General features: G+C 38.4%; 1 protein-coding gene across 1 annotated transcript; it reads right to left on the minus strand.

The window, feature by feature from the left end:
* Window positions 1–8,451: 8,451 nt before the first annotated feature.
* LOC131245278 (glutaredoxin-C9-like) lies at window positions 8,452–9,114 on the minus strand. The gene has a single exon (XM_058244618.1). The coding sequence runs from the start codon at window positions 9,020–9,022 to the stop codon at window positions 8,594–8,596; it is 429 nt and encodes a 142-aa protein (XP_058100601.1). The 5' UTR covers window positions 9,023–9,114; the 3' UTR covers window positions 8,452–8,593.
* Between the last annotated feature and the right edge of the window lie 4,541 nt (window positions 9,115–13,655).

Consider the following 13,655-nt stretch of genomic DNA (forward strand, 5'->3'; position numbering starts at 1 on the left):
GGCATCAGTGATCCATTGTGGGTTCTTTCAGATAAAAGGTCAGGAACCCAGAAATACGGTCCCTACATGCATAAACTTTGTGAATCAGGCAGTATTCACGTTCTGATGCATCGTGATCGTTAATTGCTATTGAGATGGGACCATAAAGTCCAGTGGGGAAAGAGCATAAATAAACGGGTATAAGAGCACAAGATTGCGTACACGAAAGAAATCTTGTGGTGGGTGGACCAAAAGTGCACAATATTTCCATCTGGTACGTGTATTATTCAAAGTGGTCGGGTAAGGTGTGTGTAAGTTGGGAAACGTGAACCGTTGTATGTAGCACGATTCTCCTTTCCGGTTCGTGCGGCAGGTGGGCCTCACCTTGCATGTTACATGGTACGAAAACTTAAAGGTTAGGAGGGCTGAATGCATAACCTGTCGGTCAACTTTTGAAGTTCCATTTTTCTCATAATTAGGGTCCACCAGACGACCTCATGGGCTTAATTTTTTTAATTTTATTTTTGGTACTGCAGAGCAAACACTTTAAGGCCCATTTGATGGATGGCCTGGATCTCTCTCACATGCAATCCATCCATTTTGCCAGCTCATTTTAGGGAGTGGATTAGGCGTGGCGCAACTGCACCCAATACTGTGCAGCCTTGACCATGGGGCTCACCTTGATGTATCTACTGTATATCCATGATGTTCATCTTTTTTCCTAGCTCATTTTAGGGCATGAGCCCAAAATTGATGCAAATCCATGCCTCAAGTGGACCGCATTACAGGAAACAATGATGATTGACCATTAAAAACTTCTTGTGGCCACAAAAGTTTAGGATCAAGTTGATTTTTTTTATTTATTTTATTTTATTTTTTTTCCCTTTGTCTAAGTTTGTATGACCTTATCAACCGGTTGGATGGCAAATAAACATTACAATGGGCCTTAGGAAGTTTTGAATGGTGGGCGTTCAATCACCACTATTTCCTATGGTATGGTTCACTTGAGATTTGGATATGCTTCATTTTCTGGGCTCGTACCCTAGAATGAGTTGGTGCAATAGATGGATGACATATATATAATACATACATCAAAATGCTTATACCATTATCTTAGCACTTGCTCTAAGTCGTAAAGCGATTTGTTCAGCCAATAAACACTATGCTTTTTGTTTTTTAAATAAAACTTTCATGTTGAATCATATAAAAATTTTCATTAATTTTCTATGCAAGAATATAAATTTTACATTGGATTGCTCAAGTTCTTAATTAAGTATTGCTGCTATACTTAACACAATATAAATAGTAGCCAATCGAGCAATTGAAAAGAAAATTTTAATTCAATTTAATATTTGATTTCTAAGCATATACTTTCATCATTAATTGACCTTTGGATTTTTTAACACTTCCATTAGTATTTTTTTTTTTTAAACTTGTAAATCAATTTGTAACCAATAACCTTCCACTCTTTAGGTTGTCAAGTCCTTTTTTATATATAGAGTTTTCATCTCCTTTTGCATGGACACTCTCCCGTGGATAACATCCGCAAAAGTAATTTTGTAGTTCTCTTTGGTCGAGATTGCTCGCTTTGCATTTCAACACCCATCATCTCATTTGCATGATATCCATCAGATTCATCGCCAATAATATCATCAACGTGTTAATCTTCTGAGTTAGTAGGTTAATTTTAAACATTATATGAAGATTTCAATTCAATTATCTCTTGAGACTTTAAGTTTGTCATTTCCTTGTCTTTATACAACGAATCCTCATTAAAACAACATTTCCACTCATTATCAACTTATGGACAATAAATCTCATAATCTATACCCATTGTTCCATCTACATAGTTACGAAAACTATATATTTTCTGGACCTTGCATCCAATATAATATTTACTCTTTAAGAATATATACATAAACTTTTACCGCTAAAAATAAAAAAGGAATAAATAACTAGTATTTTTAGACCATATATATTGCTTCATAGATCTTGCAATCTATTGCAATTGGGGAAAATAATTTATTAAATAACAAGCCGTGCAAATGACTTTACCCTAAAAACGCTGCTCAAGACTAACTGATTCTAATATACTCTTGGCATGATGCATAAGCTTATTATTTATATATTAAGTAATTTGTTCTAGTATGACGTATCAATGATATGTAGTGCTTCTCGGCATCATACTAACTATAATTAAAAAAAAAAAAAAAAATCTTTCAAGATAAAATTTCCCATGTTGTCAATTCTTAGACATTTAATCTTCTTTCTCTTTTAGTTTTCAACCAATGTTTTAAACTTAATAAAACAACCAAAAGTATCATTCTTCATCTTAAGCATGTAAACCCATACCTTCATGGAAAAATAGTAAATAAAAAAATAAAATGTTTTGAACATCTTAAGAATTTGATATGAGCTTTTAAGTGTCAAAATGAAATAAATTTAAAACATTTTTTTTAAAACTTTTAACGGTTGAATAGAAAAAATAAATTTAACCAAAGTTTGTCACGGCATTGATAGTAATCGCATTGGGCATTGCCAACCACATTATCTCTAATTAAATAATATAAACACAATTCAACTTTTCCCTCGTAATTACCATTATTCCTTTTAGAATTTTCAGTTGAATTTTTCTACTAAAAAATTTGTAATCATATTAATCAAACTTTCTCAATAACAAAAGACTCTTCCATAAGTCCAATATATATGACACATGTGAAACTATATGTATGATACTATTAAACATAGTAATCCTCACATCTCAAATCCGAACAATTTTACACGTGCTATCATCACCCTGTGTAAATTATACGACCATCATATAACTAAGGTGTATATGGTGTCATATGAGATAAACTCCCTGATTCTAAGATTCATTAATGGTTAAATTCTCTTGCACAAGCATAGATGATAACTTTTTCTCATTCTCAAATAAATTTCCTTTCTCAACCAAGTTTTCATAGGAACCTTTTGAATAAAATACTTAATCATGCGAATTAGGTTTATAATTTTTTTAATTTTCTTTTCTAAGTTTATGATTTTTGCAAGACTTTTTTATTTTGTACCATTTCAATTTAAATTTAGTTTGATCTCTTTTACTATTGCCTTTTTCAGTAAATATTTATTTGAACAATCATGCATCACTAAAAGACCCTCATGTATTTTTCTATAGAGCACTTTAGTAAGTAATATGGACATGACTGACTCTATATTGACATTTAGAACGTTGTTGATATTCATAATTAAATTATCCCACGAATTTGACATCAAATAAAACAGAAGCATGAACTTTTTCTTGTTGTTAATCTTCACATTAATTGCTAGTAATCTATTAATTAGGATATTAAACTCATCTAAGTGTTCTTGTAAAAAAAATCATTTATTCAATTATTAAGTTATACAACTGCTATCGGAGAAATATAATATTTTTATCCAAAAAGTATTTGATAAAAAATTTCTACAAGAAAAAAAATGCTTGTAAAAACAAGGAAAACTTTGTATTATATAAATTTTCTTTCATACAATTTCACAATTTATCCGACAAATCTTTAATAGTAGTTTGATAAGATTAAATACATTGAACAAAACTGAATTATAATTAGTTTTTCACCTCAAATAAATACGTTGTCTTTTATTTCGATGAGATTTTTTCTTTTCTTTCTATCGCAATTGTACAACCTGATTTCACCAACACCGCATTTATTTTCAATTTCTATAACGCATAATTGGATCCATCAAACTTCAACACCTCCAGTTTAATAGAATTCAATCCAACAATATAAAATTTAAATGCAATAAAAAATGCCAAAACTGCTCGTGTTAAAAATGCTTTCAACGTTTGGTCTAATAGTAATTGTTATGGAAAAACACATACACAGTTAATATATGAAAAACAAAATCACAAAAGAAAAAGTTAAAACCAAAGAGAAAATAAAAGACAAGAGGTACAAATATTGACTTAGTTTAATAATATACTACGTTATGAGACGACAATGTAGACCTTTCTTGTTCACTAAAGCTAAAAAGAAAATTTTTTTTAAAAAAAGAAAAAAATATAATTAAAAGGCTTACTTCTCTCTTACTCTTTCAACTCCCTTATCAAAGAAAATAAAAAAGAAAAAGAAAAAATATAATTAAAAAGCTTACTTCTCTCTTACTCTTTCAACTCTCTTATTAAAGAATACCCTGAAAAATTGCACTTCTCTTTACGTGTCCTCCTCGTTATATAGACCACACAAAAAAGTGTTATGGGGAAAATAGTTTGACGAATAGGAAAAGGTCAGGTCGGAACATTATGCGCTCGACCAAGCCATGCAATAACAGAAACTCTAGACCTGATCTCTAGTTTCGAAGCAGAAAAGGAGATGATGTCAAGCTCGACGTCCCGCCAACAAGCTGAAGGGGCCATAGACCTTAATGAAAGGAATCCAATTGCTCAACTAAGGAAATAGGTCGAGATGTCCCAGTTTGGTACATCCCGACTCGTCATGTCCCAACTCGGCATGCCCCAGCTCGGCAGGCTCCAGGTCAATATACTTCAGGTCAGTACGGACTTCCTCTAATCGAGGTTCGACCCTGTTTACCCGAGATCCTAGCTGAATATCTAAGAAGCCTATTGCAATACGGATCCGCTCAATATCTCAGCCGAGAATCTAAGGCGGTCATTACGATTTCCAATAGGATTGTAATCCTATTACAAGATATCCTATTAAATAAGGAGATCCCTCATACGCCACCGCCTCTCCAAAATTATAAATATAAACACTTCTAATGGTGAAAGGTACACACGATCTGTAGCCCAAAGTTCTCTATTCAATTGAGACCTAGATTTCATACCTGACTTAGGCATCGGAGGATCCCTCGCACGAGTTAGGGTCTTCCTCGCATGTTCTTTGTGTAAGTTCATCGGTCTAGGGAGGGCTAACCAGATTTCTACATCAACAGTTTGGTGTCATCTGTGGGAACGACGTCGAAAGTCATTCTCACCTTACTATGGTTCAACAATGGCGAAAGCGAAGAAGAAATTAAGCTCCAGCCTCCTCTATTACACCTGACCTCACACTTTCGAAATAGTCTGTCAGCCACTGGGATTCCTCTTCCCAATTCCAGGTTGATTCCGCACCTGTGGGGCCGATGCAGCAATCCCGAAATCGAGAATGGCGACCTATATCCCTCGAGCAGCAAGTTGCAATGTTGAATAACAATATGAACTCCATGAAATAAATGTTGGAACAACTACAACCATGTCTCGCACAGGGAGATGGGCAAGTGGCAGGACCAACGGTACAAGAACTTCTTGGCACCTTCTCACATCTCTGGTATCGCCGCGCTAGCCGCTTTCGACTTGCACCATGAGTTGAATAGAACGAAGCGCGACAAAGCACTCGAAGCAGCGGCCAAGGTTATGGCTGAAAACGGTGACCCTTTGGAAGCCGAGCTCAATGACCTACGAGGTCAGATCGAAGACATATGGCAAGCCTACCGCTCAACCACCTGCGATGCATGAGAGGCCCGGAAATCCCCGTCGCTCATCATCATCAAGGGTGATGGTGGGTTCGACATGGGGCGAAGATCATCTACCCCACCATCACAACGAGGGGTCCCCTCTTGGTGACTAAGAGTTTCGGGCATGATTGTGGGCCTAAAAATCGCCGAAAATTCGGAAGAAAAGAAGAAATAGGTGGAGGGGAATGAATAACTGAGCTCACCTGGAGAGAAGGCCCGCCTGAGAGGACGCCGGAGAATTGACCAGGAGTACGCTAAAAATTGCCTGACGCCAAAGGAAGAAAATGTTGTAAGAACAAAAGGGCAAATAACTCCGCCCAATGATAGGGCACTCCCTTTTATAGCCAAATCTCCCACGCAACATTCAATTCACCTTTAATGCAGCAGCCAGAACAGCTCCTCGACGCCCGTGCCCAGACACATGGAGCCTTATCATTCGTCGCACGACTTCGCGACCAAACGCATGCCACACGTTGTTGCCCCATTGGTTAGACACCGAAAAGGCTTTCTGACAGTGCACATGACCTCGAGCCGTGACTATATTATCTCAAGTACTGCGTGTCATGATTACAAACATACTTCGAGTCCTGTGCACACCGCCGCCTAAACTCAACATTAACGAGGGACTGACTAGACACCCCAAGAAACAATAATTTGACTTAACCGGGTCCAACCTACTTCTCAAGCCTGCTTCGTAGACTTGAAAGTAGGGGGGCTTACTGTTGTGGGGAAAACAAACCGACCAAAAGGTCAGGTCGGAACATTATGCGCTCAACCAAGTCGTGCAATAACAAAAACTCCAGACCCTGACCTCCGGTTTTGAAGCGGAAAATGAGATGAGGTTTGAGCTCGACATCCCGCCAACAAGTTGAAGGAGCCACATGTATCAATGAAAGGAATCTAACCGCTCAACTAAGGAGACAGGTCAAGATATCTCGGTTAGTACGTCCCACGTCGGCATGCCCCAGCTCAATAGGCTTCAGGTCGGTACATCCTAGGTTAGTATACTTCAAGTCGGCACAGACCGCCTCCCATCAAGGTTCGATATCGACTTCCCAAGATCCTAGCTGAAGATCTAGGAAGCTTATCACGATAAAGATCTGCCCGAGATTTTAGCTGAGAATCTAGAGCGGTCATTATGACTCCCAATGGGATTATAATCCTACTACAAGATATCCTACTAAATAAGGAGACCCCTCCTATGCCACCGCCTCTCTAAAATTATAAATAGAAGCACTTCTAATGGCAAAAGGTACGCACAATTTGTATCTCAAATTTCTCTATTTAATTGAGATCTAGATTTCATACCTAACTTACGCATCGGAGGGTGCCCTGTATAAGTTAGAATCTTCCTTACCTGTTCTTTGTGTAGGTTCACCGATCTAGGAAGGGCTAATCAGATTTTTGCATCAACAGAAAGCATGTGCCAAAAGTTAAGTACTCTAAGCTTCACCTCACATGTGCTTATGTACATGTGCTTATGTCGACTTAGTGCAGTGAGGATCACTAACCCAACCTGATACAAATTATAAAGTCAAGATATAAGAACAATAGTTACAGGATTCTTCTAACTAGGTGATACTCCTGTTTTGCACTGGGTTTCTGATTCTCGCTCCCACACTCACTTTTTATTTATATTTACCTGTTTATAGTAAGAAATAATGCTTACTCCCTCAACCTCTCGAATTTGTTGCAGCTTTGCTTTCATTCCTAAGAAATATATAGGTGCGTCAGGATGCTCTCGGTGCATAAAAACTACGTAATTTCTCAAGTAATTATGTCACGTTCCACTTTCTATAAAGTCCACTGCACAATTCATCAAGACTTGTTATTTAAAACTTTATTTTATTTTTACCTTATTTTAAAATGAGATGGCTTCATGTGCAAGTTAAAGATCAACCAGTAGATAATTTCCAACCTTTCATGTTTATAATACATTCGACCTATCCAATAGGTTAGCCCAACCATAAGGGATTGCCATTTGAAAAAACACCAACAGTCACTCATTGAGGAAATAACAATCATGTTTTTCTATTTACCAATGGCTGGAAATTATTTTATATGGTGTGGATCACTTGATGAGTATATGAAGCTTACCTTCCCAATTGGTGATCCCTCTGGTGGACCCAACCTGTTGGAAGAGTTGGATGTCACGTGCACTTAAGACATTGGAAGTTATAATCTTGGTAGACTATATAACTTGGGATTTAACTTGGACGACTTGAGAACTTACTTAAAAATAATTCATCGAGCTTTTTTCCACAAAAGGCCATTTTGAATTTCTTTGTTTTTTTCTTCTTTTTACTACCTTTTATTTAGTGCAGTAAAACGAGTCAAAATTTACCGAGATTAGCTGAGGTCAGGGATTAAATCGTCCATGTTTGGACTCAGTGATTTCACTGAAAGTGGTATTTATGGTACAATGCATTCCAGCATCATCAATGAAAAATACAGCCCGTATAGGCCTGAAACAGGCACACCGATTTAAAATCGTATCGGCAAGGCTTCCAACGGAATTTGGTCGGTCCGCTGATTACAATGTTCAAAAAAGGTAGTTTTGTCATTTCAACCATCCTCGTTCTCAGTATTGTAAATTTCATTTACTATGTAAGCGGTAGAAACCGCGTTTTTTAAACCTCGGCACAGATCCAGTATTGCAGCACCGGCATGGTGGGGCCCACGTTTAGTTAATCTGAGCCGTTCAACTTCTAGCCTCCGTTCTGATTATTTCACCCAATTCTCCGTATCTCAAGTAGATTATCCTGGCCATCTGATTGGTACCCCAAAAATGGGCAACGAGAACCAACGGTTGGATGGCTAGGATAATTCGATTGGGTAGATTCCTGGGTGGATATGGATATCGAAAAGGCGAGAAAGTTTGTTGAGCCGAGCAGATTAGTCTATCGAGATTTGACAATTCACAATCTGAATAAACCAAACAGACCAAACTCCACAAAACTGAAAAAATACAAAAAACTCTTTCCATGGAATGTATTTCTCAGGAAGAAAAAATTACAGAATTCTGCACTCCTCTCCAAAACAAACAAAAAAACAAACAGAAATAGAGAGAGAGAGAGAGAGAGAGAGAGAGAGAGAGAGAGAGAACGAGTTAGAGCCACAAAGCACCAGCTTCTTTCAAGATGGGTACCAAATCACCGGAAATATGAACGGCCATGAGTCGATCGAGGCCCCCAACGAGCCTCCCTCCTATAAAGACAGCCGGAAACTGCAGCCGTCGATCATCATCGCCGCCAGAGATCCCTGCCAGCTCTTCGACCACGCTCACCTCCTTCTCTTCCTCCACTTCGTAGACAACAGGGTTCACCCCAAGGCCTTGAAGAAGCCGGTTCACCACATGACACATACAGCACCCACGTCGTCCTAGTACCAGAACCGCGTTCTCCTTTATGAGATTCCTCAGTCTGTCCGAAGGGTTGGTGGTTTTGTCTCCGTCAAGCTTGTCCATGTTCGGTGGAGCGTCGATCCGACTGGTAGTCGGTATGGGTTGCCATGTTCTGTAGGGAATTGCTTGCTGCATCTTGGCCTCTTTGGACACAGAGAAAGAGAGATATTTGATAAAGATCTTGGTGTGTGTGTGTGTGTGTGTGTGTGTGTGAGAGAGAGAGAGAGAGAGAGAGAGAGAGAGAGAGAGAGGTGAGGTGGAGGGCGGAGGAGAAGGGAAGGGGAGGGTGAGTTTTATATGAAGGGGGTTGGCGTCATGCGAAGAAGAGTCCCACGTCAACGGCAGTTCCGCATCATCCTTCTATTACGCGTCATATTTCGCTGTTAATGGCGTGGATTTACGTCACTCTTTTGTCTCGTTCGTGGCCCACCTCACCACCCTTTCTCTCTTTCCCACGCCTTTCCTCTCTCTCTCTCTCTCTCTCTCTCTCTCTTCCATCGTTAATCACATGGATGGGTAGGTTGATTTCGTAGAAGCTATTGCCAACGTCATATATCCTTCATTTTCTTTTAAATAACTATTTCTTTTCTATTCGGCGTCTGTATGTAACTTTCACGTTAATCTATTCCTTTCTTGCCAACGTGTGATATGTGTAGAACATCGTATCCGTGCCAAAGGTGGGCCACACCATGATGACCAACCCCTTTGTATATCTTGCCGATCCGAAAATTGAGTAGGCCACATTAGTACGCAGAGTAATACCATTACATGATAGATTGGCCTGATTTAAACATGTTTACACGCTGGTGGGTGAGAAATGGCTGGATGTGAAAGATAGTATACAGCTGGTGAATATGGTACTTGATGGGACCGGACCAGACTTCGTGTTCACGATATCAACCGTTTAATCAACTGTGGATGGGCCATGACGTCTCGTTTGTTGGGTGTGGACTTATAGTCAATCGAGCTATTTAATCTTACCGTAAGTCTGTTCATCATCCAATTTCGAAATTATGACCCAGTTGGTAAGACGTGGCCCATTAATTTGACGGTTGCGATCAATAGCCATACCCACTTGTTAGATCCAAGAAAGGTTTTTGTCTTTGGAAAATGCCTGCGTAACTGGAGCTTAGTACCTACCGGGGTTACTTTTTCGAAGATGGGGAAAAGAATAAAATCGCAAAATCCACGCCGTCCATCAGGCACCTCACCCCTTTTATGGCATTGATACCAAAAACTAGGCTGATTCAACACTCGGCTGTCCAAACCAAAACAATTTTACTTAAGACCTCTAAATTCATGCATTATGGAATGGATTGGATGACATATAAGCACCGCAATAGGCATTAAAAAGATTAATGGTGGCCACTCCATTCCAGATGTTTATCATGTCGTGGCCTACCTAAAGTTAGGATTTTCATGATTTTTACATCAATGGTCAAGATGAGGCAGTTTTCCTGATGGAGGGTGGTGGATCTCCTGAACATATGCACGTCAGCAAGAATTCGTCTGTATAAACATGTATACGCCAGCAATTTCTCTCTTTTACCTTTTCTTCGTTTTGCTTGCGTGGAAAATAGAGACATTCGATCCATGGTCGGCGGGTTGCCAATTCGAATCAATTTTCAGATCTCGCGTGGAGATAACGGAGATGGGTTTGTTTAGCCTCTGTCGCGACTTAGAATTCGATTGTCTGTCGCGTCCAACTGGGCCCATGCTCTGAGTTTTTAATGATCGTAACCGTCCATGTTTATATATATGTGCTGTAAAATCTACATTACTAAATAATTTCTGAAATAATTATTTTTAACGTCACTATCCGTAGTTGTATTTAGAACAATGAAAAGAAAATTTTCAATGGATCGAATTTAAATCTAATAATCAGAGGTGAGATTAATCATTAAAGCGTGATTGAAGTCAATTATTTCATTTATAGTATTAAATATAATATCTACGGTCCAAATAGTCGTCCCATCTCATCATGTGGGCCCAGTGGCGATAGACGCTTTATTCTTAGTCGCGACAGACGCAAGAACAACTATTGAGGGAGAAAAAAAAAAAAAAAACTAATAAGGGGGAAATTTCGCTCTCTCCGCTGGAAGCGAGTTGCGTGTAACAGCCTATTACACGGAGCCGTGTAGCACAAAACTCTGTAGGGCCGAACACTTTGTCCATATAACATCTGCTCCGTCCATCAGTTTTTCCATCTCATGTTAGTTTGAAATCCCAAAACTGAGGTAGATAAAAATCTTATGTAGTCCACACAGTAAGAAGCAATGGGGATTAAACGCTCATCATTGAAACGCTATTAGGCCCCACCGTGAAGTTTATAAGCCATCAGACCCATCCATAAGGTGATTTCCACCACGATGAAGGGAAAATACAAATATCAACCTGATTCAAAACTTCTATGGGCCCCAACCGTTCGTTTCTAACTGTTTCTTGTGGTGCCACCCACCGGAAATTTGAATCAGTCTGATTTTGGTATCACTTCTTCACGCGGGCATCGAGGTAGGCCCGACAGATTCTGGAGTTCCACGCCCGTTTCCCTCTACGCCGGCTCCTTCACGTATTGAGAGAGAAGCGCGTGGATTTTGTGTTTTGTGGTCGGTGCGATTTTTTTCGTCGGTGACTCATCTAATCGGTAGCGGATTAGGTGCGGCCCTGACCGTGGGGCCCACCTTGATGTATATGCAGTATATTCACGCCGTCCATCCGTTTTTCCAGATCCAAGCCTCTAGATTGACAGCCGCGTCTGATTGGTCAACGGGGAGAGTCAGTAGTGAGGACTGGTCTTATACACCTCAATGCCCGGTAGATAAGAGTACACCCTCATTTTTTTAAAGTACCCCCACATTGCACGGGAAATGGATTGGCTACTCCCCCTGACACCGGGCAATGGCTGGTGGTCGGTGCTCTGTAGGCCCCACCATGATGTTTGTTTTTCATCCATGCCGTCCATATATTTTTATAGATCATTTTATGGTATGGGACCAAATATTACGTATATACTAATCTCAAGTGGACCACATTACAGGAAATAGTGTTGAATGAATGTTGACCATTAAAAACTTTTTGGGGGCCATAAAAGTTTTGAATCAAGCTGATATTTGTTTTTTTCCTACAATCTGGGTCTGTATGAACTAATCAACAGATTGGATGTCAAATAAAAGGTACATTGGGCCTTAGGAGGATTTAAATGGGGGATATCCAATCACTATTGTTTTCCTGTAGTGTGGTCAACCTGAGATTTATATCCCTCTCATTTTTATGATAAAACCATGAAATGATATGTAAAATTGGATGAACGGAATGGATGAAACACATACATCATGGTGGGGCCCACAGAGCACCGTGGCTGGTGGCAGGGGGAGTAGCCAATCCGTTTCCCAACGCACGTATGACCGGCGTGCCACTGTATACGACGTTCGAGCCATCTAAAAGTGTGGGCCCATCTTCAATATCATTGAACTCAAGGATCGTTATCATACTTGGATCCACATGTTAAGTAGCTCACACGTGTATAGAATTAATTCGCTTGCCTTCCCGTGACCGGCCTCTTTCTAATACAAATGACCGGTTTTAGTATTTTCTCTAATGTTCCATGATTTCATAAAATGATACTTTTCACATTAGCTTTGTGTGTACCATATAAATATACATTTTGGTAAAGGATTCAACTTGCATGGCCCAATAAAGCTTCATAATCTAGACCTTTCAATGGTATACTATCTATGATATTTTATCTAAACTATTATGTAAACACCTTACTAAAAATGAGATTAAATTACCTTTCAAACTTTGGTTGAGCCTCGATAAAATTATTTATGGGCAATTTGAAGACCCTTGAAAATTTAAGGGATCAAAGGAATATGTGTAACAATCCTAAATTTTGGTACATTATAAAAAAATTAAATTAAATATTTAAAGATTTTATTTTTAAATAAAAAATAAAAACAAGTCAATAGTTGAGTTGGTAGTGAAATTCTTAATTGAGAGAGAGGTTTAGGGATCGATTCTTAAAGTAGTAATAATAAATTTTTTTATTTTAAATATCATAAAAAAATTCAAATTCAGGATAAGGGAGGATGTGCTTATCCTATCTTATGAGAATTTTCTTTAAAAAGGGATACGAAAAGTTTCTGCATTAAAAAAAAAAAGGAGATAGGAAGCCCTAAAGTAAAAGGAAGATTAAATTCTAAGAAGGCTCGATCAGGTAAGTTCTAATCGTTAGATCTTTTTAACTTTTTATTATGTTGTTAATTTCTTCTTGATCTATACAATGGATGGCGTGGATCATCCACACCATCATTGTATAGGTGTGTAGAGTCAATTTTAATAAAGTGATGTTTTTATGATTTTGGTCTAATTAGTAATATTTTAGGAATAAATTAAATGGATGAAATCTGATTATGCTAAGATAGATCTGTACGGATCATATGATCCTTAAGGCCAAAATATACAAGGACCATAATTTTTAGATCAATTTAACAATCAGATAGGCTACATTAGTCAGATCTAAAAGTGTTTAATAAAGGAATCTTAGATTTTTGCGCAAGTGTTGGTATCACTTGGTGTAGAAGGTCGAGATGGGTCATCGGTGTATGTGTGGTTAGATCCACACCATCCATCTAATGTGTAGAGGCAAAACATGATACTACCTCAAGAATCTGAATGATCTGACCATTCGATGGACCACCCCAATCAAGTAATTATCATTCAATTTTATAATATTAAAAAGGAGAAAAAAAATAGAATAGAAATTTTA

This window comes from Magnolia sinica, chromosome 5 (genome assembly GCF_029962835.1).
Source record: "Magnolia sinica isolate HGM2019 chromosome 5, MsV1, whole genome shotgun sequence".
NCBI classification, from domain to species: domain Eukaryota; kingdom Viridiplantae; phylum Streptophyta; class Magnoliopsida; order Magnoliales; family Magnoliaceae; genus Magnolia; species Magnolia sinica.